We start from the raw sequence: 27,763 nt of genomic DNA, 5'->3' as shown, positions 1-27,763 counted from the left end.
TGTAAGTTCAAAGTTCAATCCCATCGCTGTCTGTAAGAAGTCTGCATATTCTCCTTGTGAGTTCAGGAATTTCCTGCAGGTGCTCCCGTTTTCTCTCACTTTCCAAAGATATATGGTTATGGTTTGCACGTTGTAGGCATGCTATGTTGGAGAAAGAAACATAGCTACACTTGGAGGATACAAGTATATTTCATTCACCAGATCTTTGCCTCCTCATTTTTGCTATCTACATCTTTTGTGGCTTCCTCAAATTGCTTTTGTGTCTAAAACTTTGTGTGATCAGTAAATCAATAGGTCTTTATTCTTTGGAGCGTAGAAGGTTGAGGGAGCACTTGATAGAGGTATTTAAAATTATGAGGGGGATAGGTAGAGTTGACGTGGATAGGCTTTTTCCATTGAGAGTAGGGGAGATTCAAACAAGAGGACATGAGTTGAGAGTTAAGGGGCAAAAGTTTAGGGGTAACACGAGGGGGAACTTCTTTACTCAGGGAGTGGTGGCTGTGTGGAACGAGCTTCCAGTAGAAGTGGTAGAGGCAGGTTTGATTTTGTCATTTTAAAAAAAAAATTGGATAGATATATGGACAGGAGAGGAATGGAGGGTTATGGGCTGAGTGCAGGTAAATGGGACTAGGTAAGAGTAAGCGTTCGGCACGGACTAGAAGGGCCGAGATGGCCTGTTTCTGTGCCGTATTTGTTATATGGTTATATGGTTAAATTTAGTAATCACACCTACAGTGCCAACATCCAAGTCATTTATATAAACTGTAAAGAGTCGGGGGCCCTGGCAGCAATCCTTATAGCAGACTCACTATAGCTTGTTTGCTAACTAAAAAAAAGGTCCATATATTCCCAACACTGTTTCCTGTTAACCAGCCAATCTTCTATGCATGCCAATGTTACCTCCCATACTGTGAGCCCTGACTTTCTACAATAACCTTTGATGTAACATCTTCATCAAATGCCTTCCAGAAATCTTAGCTTAGTACATTCAAGGATTTCCCTGTATCCACTAAACCATTTTGACCATGTCAGATTACCTTAAGTTTTTCTAACTTATTCTGCCATTGTAAAGGTTTGTACCATCTTTCTCTACACAAATGTTAAGTGAACTGATCTGTAGGTTCCTTCTTTTTGCCTCCATCTCTTTGTCAGTAAAGGGGTGGCATTCACCATTTTCCAATCTAATCAAAACTTTCCAAGATCTGGGAAAAATCAGTCTAATACACTGCCTTCAGAAGAAGTAATGTTTGACAAAGGATGTCAGTCCGAAAATATTGACTGTTTTGCTTTCCACTGATGCTGCTTGAGCTGCTAAGTTTTTCAAGCATTTTCTGTTTTTCATTTCAGATTCCCAAAATTTGAAATTATTTTGATATACATCAGCTATGTTTTTATCTACTTCCAAGATCCATCAGGGCCCACAAAGTAATGCAGAGGCACCGCAAACAGATTTGCTTCCAGTGACCTGGGGTCAATCCTGGTCCCAGTGATCTCTGCATGGAGATTGCATGTTCTTCCTGTCACCCCATTGTGTTTCTTCAGGGACTGCCGTTTCCATAAGACAAAGGAGTAGAAGTAGGCCAGTCGGCCCATCGAGTCTGCTCCGCCATTTTATCATGAGCTGATCCATTCTCCTGTTTAGTCCCACTCCCCCGCCTTCTCACCATAACCTTTGATGCCCTGGCTACTCAGATACCTATCAATCTCTGCCTTAAATACACCCAATGACTTGGCCTCCACTGCTGCCCATGGCAACAAATTCCATAGATTCACCACCCTCTGACTAAAAAACTTTCTTCACATTTCTGTTCTGAAAGGGCGCCCTTCAATCCTTAAGTCATGCCCTCTCGTACTAGACTCCCCCATCATGGGAAACAACTTTAACAACTTTGCCACATCCACTCTGTCCATGCCTTTTAACATTCGAAATGTTTCTATGAGGTCTCCCCTCATTCTTCTAAACTTCAAGGAATACAGTCCAAGAGCGGACAAATGTTCCTCATATGTTAACCCTCTCATTCCTGGAATCATTCTAGTGAATCTTCTCTGCACCCTCTCCAACGTCAGCACATCCTTTCTTAAATAAGGAGACCAAAACTGCCCACAGTACTCCAAGTGAGGTCTTACCAGCGCCTTATAGAGCCTCAACATCACATCCCTGCTCCTATACTCTATTCCTCTAGAAATGAATGCCAACATTGCATTCGCCTTCTTCACTACTGACTCAACCTGGAGGTTAATTTTAAGGGTATCCTGTACGAGGACTCCCAAGTCCCGTTGCATCTCAGAACTTTGAACTCTTTCCCCATTTACATAATAGTCTGCCCGTTTATTTTTTCTGCCAAAGTGCATAACCATACACTTTCCAAAATTGTACTTCATTTGCCACTTCTCTGCCCATTCTTCCAATCTATCCAAGTCTCTCTGCAGACTGTCCATTTCCTCAGCACTACCGGCCCCTCCACCTATCTTCGTATCGTCAGCAAACTTAGCCACAAAGCCATTTATTCCATAATCCAAATCGTTGATGTACAATGTAGAAAGAAGCGGCCCCAACACTGATCCCTGTGGAACACCACTGGTAACCGGCAGCCAACCAGAATAGGATCCCTTTATTCCCACTCTCTGTTTCCTGCTAATCAACCAATGCTCTATCCACATATGTACTTTCTCGTAATTCCATGGGCTCTTATCTTGTTAAGTAGCCTCATGTGTGGCACCTTGTCAAAGGCCTTCTGAAAATCCAAATTTACAACATCCACTGCATCTCCCTTGTCTAGTCTACTGGTAATTTCCTCAAAAAATTGTAATAGGTTTGTCAGGCAGGATTTTCCTTTAAGGAATCCATGCTGAGTTCTGCCTATCTTGTCATATGCCTCCAGGTACTCTGTAACCTCATCCTTGACAATCGACTCCAACAACTTCCCAACCACCGATGTCAAGCTAACAGGTCTATAATTTCCTTTTTGCTTCCTTGCCCCCTTCTTAAATAGCGGAGTGACATTTGCAATCCTCCAGTCTTCCGGAACCATGCCAGAATCTATCGACTTTTGAAAGATCATCGCTAATGCCTCCGCAATCTCCACAGCTACTTCCTTCAGAACACAAGGGTGCATTTGATCTGGTCCAGGAGATTTATCTACCTTTAGCGTATTCAGCTTCCTGAGTACTTTCTCTGTCGTAATTGTGACTGCGCACACTTCTCTTCCCTGCCACGCTTGAGTGTCCGGTATAGAAACATAGAAACATAGAAAATAGGTGCAGGAGTAGGCCATTCGGCCCTTCGAGCCTGCACCACCATTTATTATGATCATGGCTGACCATCCAACTCAGAACCCCGCCCCAGCCTTCCCTCCATACCCCCTGATCCCCGTAGCCACAAGGGCCATATCTAACTCCCTCTTAAATATAGCCAATGAACTGGCCTCAACTGTTTCCTGTGGCAGAGAATTCCACAGATTCACCACTCTCTGTGTGAAGAAGTTTTTCCTAATCTCGGTCCTAAAAGGCTTCCCCTTTATCCTCAAACTGTGACCCCTTGTTCTGGACTTCCCCAACATCGGGAACAATCTTCCTGCATCTAGCCTGTCCATTCCCTTTAGGATTTTATACGTTTCAATCAGATCCCCCCTCAATCTTCTAAATTCCAACGAGTACAAGCCCAGTTCATCCAGTCTTTCTTCATATGAAAGTCCTGCCATCCCAGGAATCAATCTGGTGAACCTTCTTTGTACTCCCTCTATGGCAAGGATGTCTTTCCTCAGATTAGGGGACCAAACCTGCACACAATACTCCAGGTGTGGTCTCACCAAGGTCTTGTACAACTGCAGTAGTACCTCCCTGCTCCTGTACTCGAATCCTCTCGCTATAAATGCCAGCATACCATTCGCCTGGTGTCTTCCTCAGTGAAGAGTGATGCAAAATACTCGTTCAGTTCCTCTGCCATCTCCTTATCTCCCATTACAATTTCTCCAGCATCATTTTCTATTGGTCCTATATCTACTCTCACCTGTCTTTTACTCTTTATATACTTTAAAAAGCTCATGGTATCCTCTTTGATATTATTTGCTAGCTTCCTTTCATAGTTAATCTTTTCTCTCTTAATGACCTTCTTGGTTTCCTTTTGTAAGGTTTTAAAAACTTCCCAATCCTCTGTCTTCCCACTAATTTTCGCTTCCTTGTATGCCCTCTCCTTTGCTTTAACTTTGGCTTTGACTTCTCTTGTCAACCATGGTTGCATCCTTTTTCCACTCGAAAATTTCTTCTTTTTTGGAATATACCTGTCTTGCACATTCCTCATTTCTCGCATAAACTCCAGCCACTGCTGCTCTGCTGTCTTTCCCGCCAGTGTCCCTTTCCAGTCAACTTTGGCCAGTTCCTCTCTCATGCCACTGTAATTTCCTTTACCCCACTGAAATACCGACACATCAGATTTCGGCTTCTCTTTTTCTAATTTCACAGTGAACCCAAACATGTTATGGTCACTGCCTCCTAAGGGTTCCTTCACCTCAATCTCTCTAATCACCTCCGGTTCATTACACAATACCCAATCCAGTACAGCTGATCCCCTAGTGGGCTCAACAACAAGCTGTTCTAAAAAGCCATCTCGCAGACATTCTACAAATTCTCTCTCTTGAGATCTAGTGCTGACCTGATTTTTCCAATCTACTCGCATGTTAAAATCCCCCACAATTATCATAACACTGCCCTTCTGACAAGCCTTTTCTATTTCCAGTTGTAATTTGTAGTCCACATCCCTGCAGCTGTTTGGAGGCCTATAAATAACTGCCATCAGGGTCCTTTTACCCCTGCTATTTCTTAGCTCAACCCATAAAGAATCTGCACCTTCCGATCCAATATCACCTCTTTCTAATGATTTAATATCATTTCTTACCAATAAAGCCATGCCTCCCCCTCTGCCTACCTTCCTATCCTTCCGATACACCGTGTATCCTTGGATGTTCAGCTCCCAGAGACATGCATCCTTTAGCCAGGTCTCAGTGATGGCCACAATATCATACCTGCCAATCTGTAGCTGTACAACAAGATCATCCACTTTATTCCTTATGCTGCGTGCATTTAAGTACAACACCTTAAGACCAGTATTTAATACTTTTTGCTTTGATTTCACTGCAACTTTATTGCACTGCAACTCATCCCAATGGCTACAAATTTGCCCCATCACCTGCCTGTCTTTCCTGACATCTTTACTGCTTACTGTCTTAGATTTATTTCTGTTTTCCCCTTCCTCTACTCTATCATTCCGGTTCCCATCTCCCTGCCAAATTAGTTTAAACCCTCCCTAACAGCTCTATTAAACTTTCCCGCCAGGATATTGGTCCCCTTCGGGTTCAGGTACCTGTCCCTTTTGAACAGGTCATACTTCCCCCAGAAGAGATCCCAATTATCCAAGAATCTGAAGCCCTGCCCCCTACACCAGTCTCTCAGCCACGCATTCATCTGCCTGATCCGACTATTCTTGCCCTCGCTAGCACGTGGCACAAGTAGCAATCCCGAGATTACTACCCTGGAGGTCCTGCTTCTCAGCTTCCTTCCTAACTCCTGGAAATCTCTCTTCAGGACCTCCTCCTTTGTCCTATCTATGTCATTGGTACCAACATGTACCAAGACAACTGGCTGCTCACCCTCCCCCTTTAGAATATTCAGGACCCGATCCGAGACATCCCGTACCCTGGCACCTGGGAGGCAACACACCATGCAGGTATCTCTGTCAGGCTCGCAGAACCTCCTGTCTGTTCCCCTGACTATGGAACCCCCTATGACTACCGCATTCCTCTTCTCCCTCCTTCTCTCCTGCACAACAGCGCCAGGCTCAGTGCCAGAGACCCGGTCACCGTGGGCGTCCCCTGTCAGGTCTTCCCCCTGAACAGCATCCCGAACAAGATATTTGTTGCTGAGGGGGAGAGCCACAGGTGTGCTCTCCACTATCCGGGCATTTCCCTTCCCTCTCTTGATAGTGACCCAGTTTTCTGACTCCTGTAGCCTAGGGATGACTACCTCCCTGTAGCTCCTGTCTATCACCTCTTCACTTTCCCTGATAAGCAGTTTCCTCCCACATTCCCAAAGAAATGCGGATTGGTAGCTTCATTAGCCACTGTATGTTGCTCCAGTGTATAGCTGGATGGTAGGATCCAGGGAGAATTGATGAGAACAGATTATAGGGTAATGGAATGGAATTGCTCTGAGTGTTGTCACTGACTTGATGGGTTGAATAGTCTCCTCTATGCTGCAAGCAAACATGGGATCCAGTCAAACTGTAGCACCAATAATTTGCACAGTACCACTTGCCTTGTAATTTTCCTGAATTCCTTCCTTTCATTCCGATTAAGAGCATTTCTGTGTTTACTTGTATCCTCTTTAATAAAAACTGATGCAAAATATCTGTCTAATTTACCTGGCACCATCTCATTTTCCTCCATAAATTCCCCAAGCTCAGTTTTTAAGACCAACACTCACTTTGTGAATTCCATTCTTTTCAAGACAGCAATAGAAACTCTTACTATATTTTTATATTTCTGTCTTGCTCGATCTTGTACTTATTAATCACCATGTCATTCATTGCTTTTTTTTAATATACTCTACTATATTCTGTACTGCCAAAAGAAAAAATTATTTCCTGGTGCCAAAAAGATTGGCAATTCTGTGAATTCTTTGCGAATGACTGGAAGAGGGTAGGCTCCTCACAAGATTTGCACATGAAGAATGGTTCCACAGGGGCATAGATGGAACTGTAAAAAAAACTGAATCATCACTTCACTGGAAAACTCGAGCACGGACCGTATCAGTCTTCAGTCAGTTACATGCAGCAGCCAACAAAATAACTTCAGCCAAACTCAGAATACAGTCACAGAGTAACAGAACATAAAAACAGGCCATTCAGCCTCCTGTACCTATCAGTGGGCACCGACTTATTTTAATGCAAGTTCCCGCACTTGGCACATAGCCTTCAATGATTTAAGTGCTTGTCAGGCCACTTCATAACTGTTGTCAGTGACTCTCCTTCCACTACTCTCTCTGGCAGTGTTTTCCAGGTACTCACTTCTGTCTGGGAGGGAAAAGACACCCCCCCCCACCTTCCCTCAGATCAAACAAACAACCTGCTGGATAAACTCAACCATTCAGACAGCATCTATGGGAAAAGACGGGGGGGGGGGGGGAGGGGTGGTTGTTAAGAGAAACTGTTGATATTCAGAATTGAAACCTTGCATCAAGACTTCAGGGTTTAAACCTGAACTGTCAGCAATTCCTTTTCCTCTCACTCTACCAACATTCTGCTCCTCCGCCACAGATATTGCTTGGCCCACCGAGTTCCTCCAGCACACTATTTGTTACCCCAGATTCCAAAATTTGCACTCTTGTGGCTCCTTCTCAAGTCCGCTCTAAATCTCTTATTCCTTCTCCAACATGCATGTCTTCTTATTTCATCCACCTCTGATAAGGCGGAAAGTTTCCTGCAGACTACGCTACCTATACCCCTTTGCACCTCTGATTTTTGGATATTCTGCCCTACCCTTCTTCTACTTCCCTCCCTTCTTAAAGAGTGGATGGACATTTTCAATTTTCCTGGAAACTGATGATTCTTGAAGGATCATTCCTCGTGCCCCCACAATCTCTTCAGCTGCCTCTTTCAGAACCCTGGGCTGTAGTCTATCAGGTCCAGGTGTCTTATCTGCCTTCAGACCTTTCAGTTTTCTCCTTGGTAATAGCAACTACACACACTTCTACCCCCTGACACTCTCAAACTTCTGGCATATTGTTAGTGTCTTTCACAGTGAAAACTGATGCAAAATATTTCTTAAGTTTTTCTGCCACATCTTTGTCCCCCATCACTACCTCTGCAGCATCATTTTCCAGTCGCCCAATATCCACTCTCATTCCTCCTTTACTCTTTATATATGCGAAAAAACCGATGGCATTCTCTTTTATATCATTGTCCAGCTTACCTTCATATTTCATCTTTTCTCTCCTTATGGCATTTTGTTGCCTTCTGTTGGTTTTCAAAAGCTTCCCAATCCTCTAACTTCCCACTAATTTTTGCTATATTGTATACCCTCTCTTATATTCTTATGTTGTCTTTGACTTACCTTGTCAGCCATAATTGTGCCTTCCCCCTTTTAGAATAATTCTTCATCCTTGGGGTGTATCTATCCTGCACTTCCAAATTTGCTCCCAGAAACACCAGCTATTGCTGTTCTGTTGTCATCCCTGCTAGTGTTCCCTTCTAATCAACTTTGTCCAGCTCCTCTCAGGCCTCCATAATTCCCTTTACATCTCTAATACTGATTCATCTGACTTTAGCTTCTCCTTCTCGAACAGCAGGGTGAATTCTATCTTATTATGATCACTTTCTAAGAGTTCCTTTAGCTTAAGCTCCCTAATCAAATCTAATTCATTACACAACACCCAATCTAGAATTGCCTTTCCCCTAGTGGGCTCAATCACAAACTGCTCTAAAAAGGTATCTCATAGTCATTCTGCAAATTCCCTCTCTTGGGATCCAGCACCAAAATTATTTTCCCAATCTACCTGCATATTAAAATCCCCCATGACTATTAGAACATTGCCCTTTTTATATGCCTCTTCTATCTCTCATTGTAATTTGTGTCCTACATCCTGGCTACTGTCTGGAGGCCTGTATATAACTCCTATCGGGATCCCTCTACACACTTCTAGTTTCTTAACTCTATTCTCAGGGATTCTACACCCTCCGATCCTATGTCACCTCTTTCTAAGGATTTGATTTCACATTTTACCAGCAGAGGCACCCCATTTCCTCTTCCCACTCGCTTTCCAGTTTGATACAAGGTGTATCCCTGGATTTTAAGTTCCCCACTATGATCTTCTTTCAGCCTGACTCAATGAAGCTCACAACATCATACCTGCCAATCTCTAACTGCACTACAAGATCATCTACCTTATTCTGTATACCGTGTGCATTACAATATAGCACCTTCAGTCCTGCATTCATCACTCTTTTCAATTTTTCCCCCATGTTGCACTTCAATTCATCCCACTGACTGCAATTTTGCCCCTTCATCTGCCTGTTCTTCCTGACAGTCTCTCTACACACTGCATCTCCTTGTATACCAGCTGCCTCTTCCTCAGCCCTATTCCTCCAGTTCCCACCCTCCTGCCAAATTAGTTTAAACTCTCCCCAACAGCTCTAGCAAACCTGCCCACAAGGATATTGGCCCCCCTCAATGTTCAGGTGTAACCCGTCCTTTTTGTAAAGGTCATACTTTCCTCAGAAGAGATCCCAATGGTCTAGTAAAGTGAAACGCGGCCCCCTACACCAATTTCTCAGCCACACATTCATCTGCCAAATCATCTGATTCTTACCCTCACTGACATTTGGCACAGGCAGCAACCCCAGCAATCCAGAGATTGATATTCAGCTTCTTATCTCACTCCCTATATTCTCTCTTCAGGGCTTCCTCCCTTTTCCTACCTAATCTGTTGGTATCTATATATACCACAACTTCCATCTGATCATCCTCTCCTGTTAGAATGCTGTGGATCTGATCTGAGAGACATCCCTGACCCTATACATTTCTTATTGTAATTTATAGTATATTTTATGTATTCACTGTACTGCTGCCGCAAAACAACATGTTACATGACAGATGTTACAGTTCAAATGTCATGAAACTGATTCTAATTCTGATTCTCCCATGACACGGTCTTCATTGTTGTCCAACACTACATCACTGAAGTACCTTGGGATGATTTACTATGCTGCCAGTAGTCTAGAGTAATACAAGGTCTCTAAATGCATAATAAATAAATTACATGGTTGTAATAATTTATATATTTTAAGTTTTTTTTCATCAGAGGTGAGATTAAACAAAAAGAAAAAGCCCTTCTTAAATAATGGTTTGTCACAGACTAGATGGGCCGAAAGACCTGTTTCTGTGCTGTATTTTTCTATGACTCTAACACTTATGTTAATAGTCATTATCTATGCTTTTCATTCGACTTCATAATACCAAAGCATTAAGGTTCTTTAGGCCCACCCGACTGTGCAGACTGGGCCTCTAATTTAACATTCTATTTAAAATCCTGCTTTGCACAGAGCCCTCCCTCAGTCCAACATTGTCGTGTCAGCCAAGATGATTATTGTTTGTCTCCAGAGTGGGACTTGAACCCATGACTGACAAAGTCTGAGACAAGAGTGCATTCTGCTGAGGTACAGTTGAAACCTAATTATACACCATCACACAAAATGTTGGAGGAACTCAGCAGGCCAGGCAGCGTCTTTTTCCATAGATGCTGAGTTCCTCCAGCATTTTGTGTGTGTTGCCTGGATTTCCAGCATCTGCAAATTGTCTCTTAGCTGGGCAAGCTCCCTTGTTTGGGTGCCCGACACTGAGGGTATCAGAGTGGTGCAGCTGGTACAGCCAATGCTGCACAGAGCCAGTGACCCGGGTTCAGTCGTGCGTCCGGTCCAGTCTGAGTAGAATTTGCACGTATTTCTAGGATTGGGTTTCTTCTGCATTTTCTAGTTTCCTCCCACATTCCAAAGGCACGGGTCAGTAGTTTAATTGGCCATTTAGTTTGTCCCTGGTGTGTAGGTGTGTGGGAGTATCAGAGAGATTTGATGGGAATATTGGAGAAATAGGATTAATGTAAATAAATGCCTGATTGTTCCCATGCCACATAGCTTTCTGTCACTCTATTCTGAGCTCTTTCATGGGACAGCGTCAAAAAAAAAGAATGTGTTTAAAGCCTTTTCAATAAAATATAATATCCCCAGTGATCCTGGAGAATCTCTGACTCCTGGGAATCTGTGAGCCATGAAGAAGCAGCACTCAAGATGGTCATGACAACCGTGAGTTCTTGCATTGGGAGCATGCAGAAGACCAGTATAATGGTGGAAAGAGCTCACCATCTCAGAAATTATCCAAACAGACATCCTATCAAGTGCTTCCTGCCCAGTCTGTGGAAGAGTCTGCAGTTCCCACAACAGTTAGCTTCAAACCACAATCAGATTTTGAGTTGATCCAAAGCAATAATAAGTCTTGAGGAATATGGAGGAAGATCAGGAAAATAATGTGATGTTGAAGACCGACCATGAACTTGATGGATAATGGAGCAGGCTCAAAGGGATGACTAGTTGACCCCTACTCCAGTTCCCATGTTCTTACAAAACCAGACAGGAAGCAAGCCATTCTGAAACCTAAGTGGACTGCTTATGAAATAAGATGACACCAAAGAGATAACGTGAAGCAACCAAGAGCTGGACATATTGTACTACACTTCCATTGGAAGGACCTGTTTCCCAAAAATATAAAATAAAGTCTCCAACCTGATGGCATGAACATTGACTTCTCTAACTTCTGCTAATGCCCCACCTCCCCCTGGTACCCCATCCGTTATTTATTTTTATACACACATTCTTTCTCTCTCTCTCTCCTTTTTCTCCCTCTGTCCCTCTGACTATACCCCTTGCCCATCCTCTGGTTCCCCCCGCCGCTTGTCTTTCTCCCCGGACCTCCTGTCCCATGATCCTCTCATATCCCCTTTGCCAATCACCTGTCCAGCTCTTGGCTCCATCCCTCCCCCTCCTGTCTTCTCCTATCATTTTGGATCTCCCCCTCCCCCTCCCACTTTCAAATCTCTTACTAACTCTTCCTTCAGTTAGTCCTGACGAAGGGTCGCGGCCTGAAACGTCAACTGTACCTCTTCCTAGAGATGCTGCCTGGCCTGCTGCGTTCACCAGCAACTTTGATGTGTGTTGCTTAAATAAATGATCTACCTCACCAAAATGTTTTGGAAGCTATCATGTACATTGGAGGAAAGTACCAGTGGTAGTTTTTTTTTACACAGAGAGGGGTGGGGAGAGGTGGATACATTAGGAAGATTTAAGAAACTATTAAATAGACACATGAATAAAAGAAAAATGGAGGGCTATGTGGGAGGGAAGGGTTAGATTGATCTTTGAGTCAGCACAGCATCATGGGCTGAAGGGCCTGTACTCTATGTTAACTACTCTTCAATCTGAGTAACCGAGATGTCATGAGATGGTTTGTGAGAAATCAGCCTGGATCAGTGGCAAGAGTATATCCTGTGAGAAATGGGTGAAGGTTTATTGTTATCACATGTACCATGATACGTTACATGCACCGATCTCGAGTGATACACAGTAAATTGTCTTATGAGAGAAGATTAGTCAGGCTGGGTAGGAATCTGCTGGAGTCTGGAAGGGTAAGAGGGGACTTGATTGAAACATACAAGATCCTGAGGTGCTTTGGAGGGGTAGGTGAGGAGACAGTTTTCCTCTTTGAACAGAATCTAGAACTAGGAGTCACTGTGTAAAAATAAGTGCCAACATTTTCAAACAAGTTAAATGAATTATTTTTCTCTTGGAAGGTGATAATTTTTGAAATTCTCTTCCTTGAAGTGCAATGGAAGAAAAATCATTGACTATTTTAAGACTGAAAAATAGCTAATAAGCAAACGTAAATGGAAATGGGGAATCTCAATGTGTACTTAAGAATGTATAAATAATTGTAGTTTTATACATATAAAAAAATGGAAAAGGTTATATGTGTGAAAAAAGTACATGATAATTGTGAATTCCTTATCCAAATAAAAATAAAATTAAAAAAATAAAAAAATAAAAAATAAAAAAAAAGGGAAATGGGGAATTGAGCTTGCAATTGGATCAGTCAGTATCTTAGTAAATGGGGACTGGGTGGGCTACTCCTGCTGCTAGTTTGCATGTTCATATATAATCTTCATATTTCAAATACCAGCACATGAAAAAAAGAGATATGGAACTTGCCACATACTTAATCCGCCCGGTAGCGACTTGACCATGTTCTTTAGCTGAGCTATTTCCAGTGCCTCCCACAGCATGTCATCAGTGCACTTGCACTCGGGATCCAAGTTAAAACTGAAAGGAAAAGAAAAGCTCACAAAGATACCACTTTATTTCAGTTTTACATTTTTCATGCTGTTTTTGTGATTTGTTTTGACCATGTTTATTGCAAGATCTTGGTGAAGCCAAATGCTCATGTAATGTCCTGGTTAACATTTCTACTGCTATACTGAGAGGTAACTTATTTTAGCTGTTGTATGTAAAAGCAGTGCACCAGCATCTTTGATGTGTGTTGCTTGAATTCCCAGCATCTGCAGAATTCCTCGTGTTTATGCCTTGCTGAGAAACACACATCAAAGTCGCTGGTGAACGCAGCAGGCCAGGCAGCATCTCTAGGAAGAGGTACAGTCGACGTTTCGGGTCGAAACCCTTCGTCAGGACTAACTGAAGGAAGAGCTAGTAAGAGATGCGTTCACCAGCAACTTTGATGTGTGTTGCTTGAATTTCCAGCATCTGCAGAATTCCTCGTGTTTATGCCTTGCTGAGAAGAGTGTTTTGGCTTCGGCTAATGATAAGGAGCCATGTTGTCCAACTTAGGAATGTTGTTTCAGCCAATCAGGGTTGTGGGATGTGAGATAAGGTTCGAGAGAGCTGGAAGGAAGAGTGTTTTTTGGAAAGATAGTACTCTTGGCTTGGGGCGTTTTGGTGGGAGATGCGGAGGGAAGAGCATCAGGGGAGATGCCTGAAGGATTCCAAGAAGGGAAATTCTACTTGCTGTTGGTGATGAGAATTCAGTGCCATGAGTAAAGAGATACACCCCTGAATTAGCTGCAATGTTTACGAGCACATTGGACTGGTTTAACTGTGACGGGCCCTTTTATTTTTCTTTCCTGCTCCTATTAACTGTTTGATAAAGTTGAAATTGGTAAATAGTTATAATTTTATGCTGCGTATGATCTGTTATTTCTTGGTGACGGATAATTGTGCATGAGCAGTATCTACACAGCATTCACTCAAATTGAGGTTCCTTTAATCAGAACATCACGATGTTGCTGTTTGGTTGAACCCTGAATCATAGCGACCCCAGACGTGTATTGCTTATGGAAGGATGCCTTCTCACTGCTGAGTCGCACGGATGTTAGCAGGGTCAGCTAGCGAGCCAAGTTGGTGTACGAGCCCCGATGAGAGGGGTGCACTAGCATCAAATGGAGCAACCAAGGTTTTCACATATCTCCTGTTGGATGGGGTCTTGCTTGAATTGGCCCTATGTTTAGCAGAGAGGCTTGACCAAGTAAAAAAAATACAATCACCAATGCAAGTTAGCAGTGACAACCCCCTACACCCAGCAGGGCTGATGGTAAATGAGTCTAGTGTAAATTGACAAACTGTAGAACAATGGGGGAAGGCAATAACCGGGTGCCTGTTCTCCAACTGCAAGGTTGTTAACAAATTGGTTAATGTGTTTGAGCTGCCATTTCACAGATCTTTCATTTGGTAAAATCAAAACTATGTAAACAAGCCAAAAGATTATTGAAACCCCCAGAATATAATATAATCTTTTTAGGTGATTATTAATTAAAATCACACTGCAGATGAGGAGGATTTATCCCTCAAGAGACCACAAAATCTCACGAGGTGATGAAGTGGACGGGAGATGACAGAGTGGCACAGTGGCGCAGATGGAAGAGTTGCCGTCTCACTCCTCCATAAGCCCAGGTCTGATTCTGCCCGTGGGTGCCGTCTATGTCGAGTTTGCATACTCTCCCTGTAATCAGGTAGGATTCCTTCAGGGACTCTGATTTCTTTCCATATCCCAAACAGCTTACAAGTTGGTAGGTGGATCATCCACTGTAGGTTGCCCCTAGTGTGTAATAAGTGGCAGAATCTGGGGCAGTAACTGTGGGAAGCATAATTGTGGGATTAATGTAGGATCAGTGCAAATGGGTGGCTGATGGCCTATGTGGCCTCAGGGGGCTAAAAACTGCTTCTGTGATGTCTCTCTCTAATATTCAAGAAGTCAGAGCAGCCCTCAAAGAAATAGGGAAAACAGTTAAGATTGGTGGGAGAGACTTGAGCAGCCCTGTTGGAATTTCATTACCCTGCCTGGGGAATTAGTCTGGTGCAAGGCAGGTGCCACCAAATCAGCAGGCAGGAAACACCCTATCTAATATTTTCTTTTCCCCGCAGAATTTAATGATATAGAGTGTAAAATTGGACGATGCCTGTTCACCTATCAATGCCATGGCAATAGGGGAGAAAAGGCATGAGAACAATTCTGACTGGAAACTACTACAGTCTAGTTCCCTCTCATCATCCCAATCTGATCGTGAGTTGCATCATATTGGTAATGCAACTACAGGATCAGGAACTCCGTTTCCTGTAAAAAATAAAATCTCTTGGTTAGGAAAAGCTATTTATTTATTTATTTATTACTCTTCAATTTCATCAGAAGTCCTCCTGCAGTAGGAATACTGTAAGTACATTTAAAAACAATGTGCTATCCTTGAGAAGACAACCAATCATTTCAGGGTAATGTTGTTAACATCTACCATAAATGCTGCCTGGGTAGGGAGAAAAGCATTATCAAGGATGGATGCATCTCACCCTAACCATGGACTTTTTACTCTCCTCCCATCCGCTCCCACACCAGCAGACACAGGAAGAGCTTCTTCCCTGAGGCTGTGACCCTGCTGAACCTCGCATCACAGCGCTAAGCAGTATTGCACCCATATTGTACTGTCTCAGTACTTTTATATTTGTGTGCTGTAGCACTTACTTTTTATTCGCAGTTATTTTGTAAATAACACTATTCTTTGCATTTCTGGTCAGATGCTTATTGGCTTTGTATCTGTACTCGGCACAATGACAATAAAGTTGAATCTAATCTAATCTAATCTAATCTAATCTAACCTTGTCTAGGAAACAGAGGCATAGGAATTGCTGAATAAAAACCCTAACTTCCATCTGGTCTACCTTCTTACTGGTCGGTGGATGGTGGAGTTACTGAGTAATTATGCCAAAATATCCAGTTACAAGCCCTAGGGGTGGAAAGATTTGAGAGTCATTGGTCCATGATTATCTGTTCCTTCCATACAGGATCAACTTCATATTCTGCTTCACACAGGAGATCAAGTTTTTCCAGGTTATCAGTTGTAAGATGAAGGGCAACTGAAAGCAACAAGAAATCAAACAGCATCTTTGGGGGGGGGGGGGTAAAGAAACTGTCAACATTTCAGGAAGAAATCCTACATCAGGACCATCAGGACTCAGATTCAGGGTTTCATTCCAAATTGTTAACATCTCCTCTCCTCCCCCGCCCCCCACCCCCACACTCACAGATGCTGCTTGACTCACTGAGTACCTCCAGCAGATTGTTTCTTGTTCCAGATTCCAGCATCTACAGTCTTTTGGCCATTCTGTTGCCAAGGAATTAATCAAATGGTTAGCTGAACAAACAGCTAATCAAAAGTTACTTTGTTTTGCATGGAGGATTCTTATTATTAGGATAGTTCTATTCTGAACTTGTGGTTTTAAAAAAGCCACATTGCATTTGTGTCAACTCCTTATAGTTCAAAAATTCAGTTGAATATATATTTTCATTTCTATCTTAGTTCTTATCTATTTCTACTGGAAATATCCATGTGTTTACCTTGTACTTCCATAGTATTTATGAGAGAGAAGAAGGTAACAAAGATTTTCAGACTTACAGATCTGACAACTAGGTGTAAGATTGAAAGGTACCAGGAATTAAAAGCTCACGTAATTCACCGTCTACCTTTCCTTCTCCCCCACACGCCAGCTCTCCTGATGCTCAGCATATTTAGATCTTCATTGCATTGAGACTCTATGCTTAATGCAGGCTGTAAAGTTCGAGTTGACATCTGATAGTAGAGCGATCCAACATTCTTATTTACAGTAGTCTGGGATGCTTTCCAAGTTCAAGAAATGAATTCTTTTGGATGTGGGGTGTGCAGTGGTTGTAAGTAATGCTTACCGAATGGATCCACTGAACAGCACAGGATCTTGCAAAATGATGGAAAGTCTGGAGCGCAGAGTATGAAGAGGGAGCTTACTGATGTCTATTCCATCAATGACAATTTTGCCTATTGTATTAACATAAAACACAATAAGGATTATGATTCAAGCTAAAACCTTTCCCTAAATTTATTGTTATTCAAATCATTTGTTATTTCACCATTTAAAGAAACTATGTTTACAGTTTGATGAAATCCATATGCCCTTTCATTGAGAGCCCAAACCAGGAGCAGACAGTGGAAAAAGATTGTTTAACCATCGTATAACAACTAGGTGACTCCCGTCTGTAGAAAGTATGCTATAAATTAGTTACTGAGATAATGTTTGGCAGTGATTAAATAAGAAGGTTGCCATGTATTTGAGTGTCTTACAACACTGACAAAGTGCACAATGTATTCAAAATCTGACCTTCAAATATATCCACCATTCTGAAAAAAGCCAGAGACAGGGATGATTTCCCACTGCCGGTGCGTCCACAGATCCCTACCTGGAAAGCAAATGTAACAAATTGTCTGGTACTGCATATTGTTTCAACATCAAATAGGCTTTAATGCAGTAAAAGGCAAAATGGGAAGGAGAGAAAACAAGCCCATAAATTAGAGAAGGAGTGGAGGGTGACGGATGCTTCAAAGAGGGTAAAAAAACTGAGTGACCATTGGGATAAGCTTTAGATACGGTTACCTGGTTAGCACATGAATTGAAGCAGGCAGGGGATGAGAACATAAAGAACATAGGCAAAAGCAGCTCATAAAATATCTTTAATAGCTAGTGGTGGATAGGTTGGACACATGATGCCACCAACTACATCCACAAGTTTAACTTGATGCAAGTAAAACCATGAAGGTTGCCAATCTAGCTATATCGCCATCTCATTTTCCAGGTGTTATTCCTTTGACCTTACTTGCCTTTCTACAATGAAATCCCGACACCAGGTGCTTTAAAAGCAAACCTCAGATAAAGAAGCAAGTAATTGTTTTGGATTGTGCAAAGACTGCATGCTGCACAAATGGAACTCCGATTCTGACATATCTGTACCTGCAGCAAGAGATGAGGCTTGCTTCAGCATTAAGTTAAAGGGACCAACTTTACCTCACCTTCATCTGTGTCTATTGACTTGCATGTATTTATTCCTTCAAGTTTCTTCCTTAGGGGTTGCATCCCTTTTGTATTTCATTACAAATATCCATAGTGTTTCATTCAAGTATCTGTCTTCCCTTCTGAGTTAAGAGCCTATCCATAACCACTTAGCATACACCTCTTTGCCCTTATCTCCACACCTCACTCTCTCACCCAATGAAGCACACAACTCCAGTCCTGATCCTACACCAGATCGTCTCTAAATAGCTCCCACCCACAACTAAGGCTTCCCCTCACTTTCCCTGGTAACTCGTTTTTCTTTTGTTTTTATTCATTTTTATGGGATCTGACAAGGCCAGTAATGATCACTATATGTATTCGATGAAAAAGCGGTAGTGGGCCTTGAGGAGCTGCTCTTCTGGAGGAGATATTCTCACAATACTGCTGGGCAGAGCATTCCACAATTTAGACCATATGATGATGAAGTACTGCCATTAAAAACAAACACAGCCGATACAAACCTGGCTGAGACTCACTTTCCTACCTATTCTCCTACAAACTGAAAATGTACCCGTCTCAGCACAGAACACATTCACTGTTCTCCAAAGTAGAAAATGCCAAAGCTTCCCAATGCTTCCAGTGAAGTCCTGCCTCCTCTTCTCTGTCTTAAAAGGTGAAACATTATCCTTTATGCCCAAAATCTGTGTGACAAATTAATTCATCAGATAGTCCCCCATAATTTTTCAATTTTTTGCACTTAAATTACCGGAAACTTTGCCCGATAAAGGTGAGTCAAGGACAATGGGGCAACCTACTCTTGGTGAACAGCACAAGACAAAAACATTTTGTATCTCTCATACAAAGCTCCGACTTTGAAGAAAGAATTAAAATATTAATTTTTGAATGCTTCAGCTTTCAATTTCCAAATGTACATAGCTCATTGTTTTTTCTCTCTGTCTTTATCACATTGACCTTGTTTGTTTCTTCTATCTGTATAGACTGGCCTGCTGGACATGTGACACAGCCCTGCTCTAAGTAACATTTCCTACAAAGATGTTCAATTTAATCTTAACTGCTGCTTAATTGCTACTTTAAATCATATAGTCTCAACCTACCAGAGATGTTCACTTTCTTCTACCCATTCCTTTCCCACCTCGTCTGGTACTGAAATTAACTTTTTTTCCAACTTACCTAGTTCTGATGGAACAACCAAGCCTGAAACATTAACTCAGTTTCTTTCCACAGACACTACCTGACCCACTGTGTGTTTTCAGCATTTTCAGTGTTTGTTTCAGAATTCTAGTGTCTGCTGTTTTCTTTCTAAATTTTCTTTTAAACTTTTCCCTCTCAGTGGGCTGAGGAAGTTAGCAATACTATAAAATCACCAGTATCACTACACTGCTCAGCTTATCACCAAAACAACCAGTAAAAAATATATTTAAACACTCCGGAACAAAAATAGGAAAAAAAGATTACCTCAGTATATACCTTAGTACAGCAATACTATGACCACTTTACACTACAATGGAATTTGCTTTTAATTTTGTTCTCTCATAAAAGTTGTGTATTATTTATGCTTTTTCTCTGAGGATGTTGTGTATCTGATATTACGTGCCTGTGATGCTGCTACAAGTAAGTTTCCTCATTGCACCAGTGTATATGAGAATAAACTTGACTTTTGATTCTAGCCTCAAATTGATTTTTGCAAACAGTACTGAATGGCTAAGTCCTAATTTGAACGGTCGTGTGTTTGTATGTTCTCTGGATCATTTTATCCTGTGAACTCTTCTCCCTTGGCAATGATGCGATTCAAATATTCTTCAGATCTAAATGCCTTCATTCAGTGGAGGTGGTAGATACGGGTTGGATTTCAACAATTAAGAGCAATTTGGATAAGTACATGGACAGGAGGATATGGAGAGCTCTGTATGTTCTCTGGATCATTTTATCCTGTGGACTCTTCTCCCTTGGCAATGATGCGATTCAAATATTCTTCAGATCTAGATGCCTTCATACAGTAGAAGTGGTAGATACGGGTTGGATTTCAACAATTAAGAGCAATTTGGATAAGTACATGGACAGGAGGGTATAGAGAGCTCTGTTCAATGTGCAGATCAGTGGGACTAGGCAGAATAACAGTTTGGCATGGACCAGATGGGACAAAGGGCCTGTTTCTCTGCTGTAGTGCTCTATATCTCCATGACTTTATTCGCAATTTCACTTTTTCCATTCCATCTAAACACATAGATCAAATTACATTCTAGGTTGTTTACTTTGGCAAACTGTTTGCTGAACATATTCAGCAGCTTTCTTGCAGATTATTTTACTGAGCAATCTCTTTGCTTCCCATCATCTTCTGGAGCTTTAACCAAATAGGTATGATGATAAGTGAGAACAAACTTAAGCCTCCGTTTAGCACCTTGCCTGCACAGTCCGGCCAACTTCACATTGGTTGGCCTCATCAGCAACAACGATGAGTCGGCATACAGAGAGGAGGTAGAAAGCCTTGTGAAATGGTGTGAGAACAACAACCCCAGTCTCACCACGGGCAAGACAAAAGAGATAATGGTGGACTTCAGGAAGGTGCAGGTCAACTACTCTCTATTGCACATCAATGGCTCTGCCATGGAGAAAGTGAACAGCACAAAGTTCCTTGGTGTGCACATAATGGATAATCTAACCTCGACACCAACACCTCTTCACTAGTCAAGAAGGCGCATTGACATTTACGTTTTCTTAGGAGACTGAGGTGTGCAAGGACCCCTGCCCCCATTCTAGCAACTTTCTACAGGAACACAATCGAGGGCATCCTGTCTGGACGCGTCATTGTGTGGTATGGAAGCTGCAAAGCATTAGATCGCAAGACTCTAGAGAGAATCACTGGGGTCTCCCTCCCCGTATTTGTGACATTTACTGGAAGCGTTGCAGACAAAGGACCAGAGGCATAGTTGAGGATCCCTACCACCCATCCCACAATCTCTTTGACCCACTACTGTCAGGAAGGAGGTACAGAAGCATCAGGACTAGGGATGCCAGACTGGGTAACAGCTCTTTCCTCAGGCTGTGAGACAAATGAATACCCTGCCACTACTGTGGCCTTGTCACTAGGACAGCAGGCGGTTTACTTTTTACCGCATGGTTTACCTGTACTGTGCACTACATGCATTTTGAATTCTGTTCAATTAACATATTTGTGGTAATATTTGGTTTTCTGTGCCATGCGTGATACATGTTTTGTGGGTGCACCGTTGTCCAGAGGAACATTGTTTTGTTTGGTTGTATATATTTTTTACAGTCAGATGACAATGAACTTGAACTACAGTGGAAGGGCAGAGTGAAGAAATTCTAAAGTGAGGAAAACATGAGACAATGAAATGCTTGCACATATTTATATGCTGCTTCTTCTGGTAAAAAAATTGCAAACATCCATAGCATTGTTTACATGTTATTTCTTTCAGTCACCTTAAGGCAATGAAATTAAATAGTGAAAGAGAGAGCAATCCGATGGCCTAGACAAAATAACTAGACACCAGATGTGTTTACTGTGGGTCTAACACAGTATAATACATATTAATAAAAGGACAGAGCAAATAAAATTCTACTACTATTGAGATCCATTCAAATAAGCCTGCTGTTTGATGCATACTTCCAGAATCGATCAAATTCAAGCCACATTTTTACTTTGAATTTGAAATTTCTCATATCGGTTGAGTTGTATTCTTCTGTATCTGCAGTTCCCCTGATATGTTCACTTGCCTGATGCTATTGCCATATTCTTATCTGTAAGGACTATAAGTCAGCAAGATTTGTGCTGGTTCTCACCTTCTGGCCAGGTGTGATGTAGGCTTTGACATGTTTAAGCACCGGTTTGAGAGATGAGTCATATCGAACACAGAGGTCCTGAATTTTTATCTCTCCTTGCTGCGGCCAGTCTTCCGGGACCTGGGATGAGTCTAAATAGAGCACAGATATCCAGACTGAGTACAGAACCTCAAGCAGGCACTTCTAATTCAAAAGAAAAATGAAAACTGCAGATGCTGGAAATCTGAGGTAAAAACAGAAAATGCTGCTCAGGCAGCATCTGCAGAGAAAGGAACAGAGTTAATGTGTCAGGTTAATGAACCTGATTATTGCACCACAGAACCATAGCGGCTAACACGATGCAATTACAGCTTGAGATGCCGGAGTTCAGAGTTCAATTCCAATGTCATCTGTAAGGAGCCTGTATGTCCTCCCTGTGGAACGCATGGGTTTTCTCCAGGTGCTCCGGTTTCCTCCCATAATCCCCAAGATGTACTGGTTAGCAGGTTAATTGATCATGGATCAATGGGTCAGAAGCATCTATTCCATGCTCTATCCCAAAAAATAAGTAAATAAATAAACCTGGAAGTGGAATTCTGATGCAGTGTCTTCAATCCGTTCAATTTTATTTAACGGACTCTGATTCAATTAGTCGCTTCAAATTTAGAGCAAATTATTCGAACTATCTCCCTTCATACAAGGTAACTCCACCTGCGGCCAGGCTCTACCATAGATTGAGACAATGGAGAACTGTACATGTAGAGAATCATAGGTCATATAGATTGTACCATAATTTGTGCATGTTCCAATGCTCCAAAGTTGAGTACATCCAGAGAAACTTCAAAAATAAAAGTTATTTGGCGTTTTACATCCCATTTGGAAAGTGAGGGAGCAGGTATAGCTCTTTGTACCTGTTTCAGCATTCAAGCAAATCATAACTCAAAGAAATAAATTGGAATTAACATGGAACATGAGAATTAGATGCAGGAGCGAGCCACCTGACTCATCTAGATCACAGCCAAAGCCAATATACCTCCCAAATATAATTTTCCTTTTCCATACTCACATTCCTCGGTTCCCTCACTCTCCAAAAATCAATCCATGTTAATTTGAATGAACCCATTGCCTAAGTCTCTACAGCCTTTTGGAGATCAGAATTCCAAAGATAAACCATTGAATTTCTCCTCATCTCATCCTTAAGTGGTCTATCTCTTATACTGAGAGTGGAAACCACAGCAATGGGAGACATCCTCTCTGCATTGAATTTTTTGAACCCTGCAGAAATTTTATAAATGTCAGTGAGATTTCATTTTTCTAAACTCTAGAGAATACAAGCCTAGTTGACACAATCTTTCCCTAAACAGCAAACTTTCCATTCTTGGAGTTCCTCCAATAAAATTGCAAAAGCCCTCCACTCTTTAAGAAAGGAAGAAGGTATCAGAAAGATAGTTATAGACCAGTTAACCTGACCTCAGTGGTTGGGAAGATGTTGGAGTCAATTATTAACGATGAAGTTATGAAGTACTTGGTGACACAGGACAAGATAGGACAAAGTCAGCATGGCTTCCTTAAAGGAAAATCTTGCTGGACGAACCTATTGGAATTCTTCGAGGAGATTACAAGTAGGGTAGATAAAGGATGCAGTGGATGTTCTATATTTGGACTTATAGAAGGCTTTTGACAAGGTGTCACACATGAAGCTGCTTACCAATTTAAGAGTTGTGGTATTACAGGAAAGTTACTGGCTTGGTTAGAGCATTGGCTGATTAGTAGCAGGCAATGAGTGGGAATAAAAGGATCCTTTTGTGGTTAGCTGCCAGTGATTACTGCTGTTCCGCAGGGGCCGGTGTTGGGACCACTTCTTTTTATGCTGTATATAAATAATTTAGATGATGGAATAGATGGTTTTGTTGCTAAGTTTGCAGATGATACCAAAATTGGTGGAGGTTGCAGGTCATGTTGAGGAAACAGGTAGGCTGCAGAAGGACTTAGATAGATTAGCAGAATGGGCAAGAAAGTTGCAAATGAAATACAATATTGGAAAATACATGGTCATGCACTTTGGTAGAAGAAATAAATGTGCAGATTATTTTCTAATTGGGGAGAAAATCCAACAATCTGAGATGCAAAGGGACTTGGGAGTCCTTGTGCAGAACACCCTAAAGGTTAACTTGCAGGTTGAATCAGTGGTGAGGAAGGTAAATGTAATGTTAGGATTCATTTCAAGGGGTCTAGAATGCAAGAGCAAGGATGTGATGCTGAGACTTTATAAAACACTGGTAAGACCTCAGCTCGAGTATTGTGAACAATTCTAGGCTCCTCATCTAAGGTAAGATGTGCTGCCATTGGGGAGGGTTCAGAGGAAGTTCACAAAGATGATTCTGGGAATGAAAGGGTTATCGTAGGAGGAACGTTTGATAACTCTGGGTCTACATTCACTAGAATTTCGAAGGATGAGGGTGGATCTCATTGAAACCTTCTGAATGCTGAAAGGCCTAGGCAAAGTAGATATGGAAAGGATGTTTCCCAAGCTTGGGTAGTCCAGGACAAGAGGGCACAGCCTCAGGAGAAAGGGGCATCCATTTATAACAGAGATGTGGAGAAATTTATTTAGCCAGAGGGTGGAGAATTTGTGGAATTTATTACCACAGGCAGCTGTGGAGGCCAAGTGATAGGGTGTATTTAAGGCAGAGCTTGATAGGTTCTTGATTGGTCATGGCATGAAAGGTTATGGGGAAAGGCTGGGGAGTGGGGCTGAGGAGGGGGAGAAAAAAAAAGGATCAGCCATGATTGAATGGTGAAGCAGACTCGATGGGCCAAATGGCCTATTTCTACTCCTATGTCTTATAGTCTAAATCTTTGCCGCACTCTCCCTGGAGAAAATACTGTGCATTCTCTTGTTTTTAGCTAGGAGACCACGATATTCCAGGCGCAGCCTCACCAAGGCCAAAAATAATTGCAGTAGGAGGTCTTTATTCATAAATTAAAGTTCACACATCGTAAAGATCATCATAGCTTCCCCCCTTTTCCCTTCCTAATCAGTTGCTGCTCCTCAATTTTGTTGGCTTGTGTACAAGGTTATCTTGTTATATAGTCTAGGGATTATATATACCCAGTGGACACGTTATTAGGTACATCAGTACACCTGTTTACAATGCACCAGCCATGTGGCAGCAACACAGTGCATAAAAGCATGCAGATGTGGTCAAAAGGTTTAGTTGTTGCTCAGACCAAACATTAGAATAGGGAAGAAATGTTATCTAAGTGACTTTGACCATGGAATGGTTGGTGCCAGAAAAACCGGTTTCAATTTCTTAGAAACTGTTCATCTCTGGGGACTTCCACACACAACAGTTTCTAGAATTTACGAAGAATGGTGCGAAAATCAAAAAAAAAAACGGTGAGTGGCATTTCTGTGGGCAAAAACACCCTTTAATGAGAGAGATTAGAGGAGAATGGCCAGATTGTGTCATCATGTATATATAGATGACCTAGATAAAAATGTAGATGGGTGGTTTAGTAAGTTTGCAGATGATACTAAGATTGGTGGAGTTGTGGATAGTGTAGAAGACTGACAGAGAATGAAGTGTGATATAGATCAGTGGAAGATATGAGCAGAGAAATGGCAAATGGAGTTGAACCCAGATAAATGTGAGTTGTTGCACCTTAATAGGGTAAATACAAGGAGACAGTACACTGCTAAGGGCAAGATCCTAACAGTGTTGGTGAGCACAGAGATCTTGGGATCCAAGTTCATAACTTCCTGAAAGCAACTGCACAGGTTGATGAGGTGGTTAAAAAGGCTTATGGAATCCTTGATTTTATTAGTCAAGGCATTGAGTTCAAAAGTCTAGAGGTTGTGTTGCAACTTTAAAAACTCTGGTTAGACCACATCTGGAGTATTGCATACAGTTCTGGTCACCCCCCTATAAGGAGGATGTTGAAGCTTTGGAGAGGGTACAGAAGAGGTTCACCAGGATGCTGCCTGGTTTAGAGGGCATGTGCTATCATGAGAGGCTGGATAAACTTGGGTTGTTTTCTCTTCTGGGGCAGTGGAGGCTGAGGGGAGATCTGATGGAGGTTTACACGATTATGAAAGGCACAGATAGAGTGGACAAGGCGTATCTGTTCACCAGGGCTGAAATGTCTAATACAGGCTAATACAGAGCACATAAATTGAAAGTGAGATGGGGTAGGTTCAAAAGGGATGTGAGGGGTAAGATTTTACTCAGAAAGTAGAGGATGTCTGGAATGCACGGCTTGGTATGGCGGTAGAGGCAAATATGATAGAGGCTTTTAAGAGACTTTTATATAGGTACATGAATGTGAAAAAGATGGAGGGATATGGATGTTGTGTAGGCAGGAGGGATTAGTGTTTGGGTGTTTTTGATTTGCTTTTTAGCTGGTTCAGTGCAACATTGTGGGCTGAAGGGTTTATCCCTGTACTGTTCTATGTTCTATGTAAGCTGAAGTAACTCAAGTAACCAGATGTTACAACAGTGGTGTACAGAAGAGCATCTCAAAATGCTTAACACATCGGACCTTGAAGTGGATGGGCTACAGCAGCAGAAGACCACAAACATACAGGAGGTACTGAATAAAGTGGCCACTGAGTGTGTGTGTATATATAAATTAGAATGGCATACCAGAGCTGGTCATACTTGATGGCCATGCATGAAATATAGAACAAAGACTTTGTTACACTTGAAAGGCACACATTAATACAGTTATCCTTTAACAAGGATACCAAAATATCACTCTTTCTAGGTGTGAATTCAGGGGAACATGTTACATTTTTGAATCCTACCCATGGTTCCTTCGTAATTTTCACTCTCAATGTTCAGGAAACTGTTGACCTTCTTCACAGCTCCCATCTGCACCTCCAGGTCAGCAAGATTCCTTACCACCCAGTTGAGGTAATTACAAACCTGTATTTAAAAAAATGCATTTAAATAGTTCTTTCCAAGATGCTTCAAGAGCTTCAGACCTAATTAACTTGTCGATATATTGTAAAGACAAGCAAAGAAGTATCTGTTTTGTGGATAAGTTTTGACCTTGGCAAAGGGGACTCCCCAAATCTTCTTTGAATCAGTGCTATCAGATTACTCTCCAAAGCACTATTTCAAAAAACCAAAGGATGCTGCTTCAACAACCCATGCAAGATCAAGTCAAAACATAAGGGAATTCTCACAGCATATAGGACCCACTACAAAAAATAAATGTATGTTGCAGTTTTGTATAGTCTTTCATGGCATATGCTTTACTGGGGTTTAATAAAGCTTTAAAGTTTTTACATTTACTTTTAGTCTATTGGCATGTACTTAATAGAAACCAAGTTAAGACCTGGACAAGACTTAACTGAGAGAATAAACTCAAGAAAATCATGCAGCACTGGTAGTGTACAACCTAATTCAAACACTTTAGAAATGTTCAGTGTGATTCTGAAATGTGGCAAAGTCAAAGCATGCTTTGTGTGACTGTCAAGGGTTTGCCGAACTACTGTTTTTGACAAAAAGCTCAGCTTACCGTTAATGCGTAGGTAAGACCGAATCCTACAAGACCGGGTGAAAGTTCGTAGTAAGAGGCATACATTATGGAGGCCAAGGCCGCAGTAAGTACAATGTAGGCACCAAGGTAATCCTGTTTATTTCAATAGGAAGAATCAGTCAGTTTACATTAACATTATAAGCCACCTGTAGTAAACTATAAAAAAGATTAAGGTGCCAATAATTCTTTTTGGAATCTTTTGACTAATAAAATATGACGAGAAACACAGGTTGTGGCTGTTCATTGTAACCACATTCGAGCAGCAAAGCTGCCAGTTTTTCATCTAAAGATTCTACCAATGTGCCACTGCGAGCAGGGACAAGTATTTTTGATGTCTCTCCCTTCACAGATGTACGATGTACACATGTACCACATACCCGTCTGGTAAACTTATTTTTGAACTGAACCATATATAGGAAAGACACATTCCAAAACGGGAGGTTTTGAATCTACGGAAGGACA

General features: G+C 41.8%; 1 protein-coding gene across 7 annotated transcripts in view; it reads right to left on the bottom strand.

The window, feature by feature from the left end:
- The window catches only part of LOC134359321 (ATP-binding cassette sub-family C member 9-like), a 199,682-nt gene that overhangs the window by 13,424 nt on the left and 158,495 nt on the right, over positions 1–27,763 (bottom strand). For all 7 annotated transcript variants that reach the window (XM_063072379.1, XM_063072377.1, XM_063072373.1 and 4 more), the window contains 6 exons: positions 27,281–27,394; positions 26,562–26,682; positions 21,776–21,906; positions 17,285–17,363; positions 16,836–16,944; positions 12,813–12,916 (listed from right to left, as the gene is read on the bottom strand). In XM_063072379.1, coding sequence (XP_062928449.1) covers positions 12,813–12,916; positions 16,836–16,944; positions 17,285–17,363; positions 21,776–21,906; positions 26,562–26,682; positions 27,281–27,394 — 658 coding nt within the window. The remainder of the gene's footprint in view (positions 1–12,812; positions 12,917–16,835; positions 16,945–17,284; positions 17,364–21,775; positions 21,907–26,561; positions 26,683–27,280; positions 27,395–27,763) is intronic.

The sequence above is a fragment of the Mobula hypostoma genome, chromosome 20 (assembly GCF_963921235.1).
Source record: "Mobula hypostoma chromosome 20, sMobHyp1.1, whole genome shotgun sequence".
Classification (NCBI taxonomy): domain Eukaryota; kingdom Metazoa; phylum Chordata; class Chondrichthyes; order Myliobatiformes; family Myliobatidae; genus Mobula; species Mobula hypostoma.
Note: the sequence above shows the minus strand (reverse complement) of the source record. Positions and strands in the feature narration are given on the sequence as shown.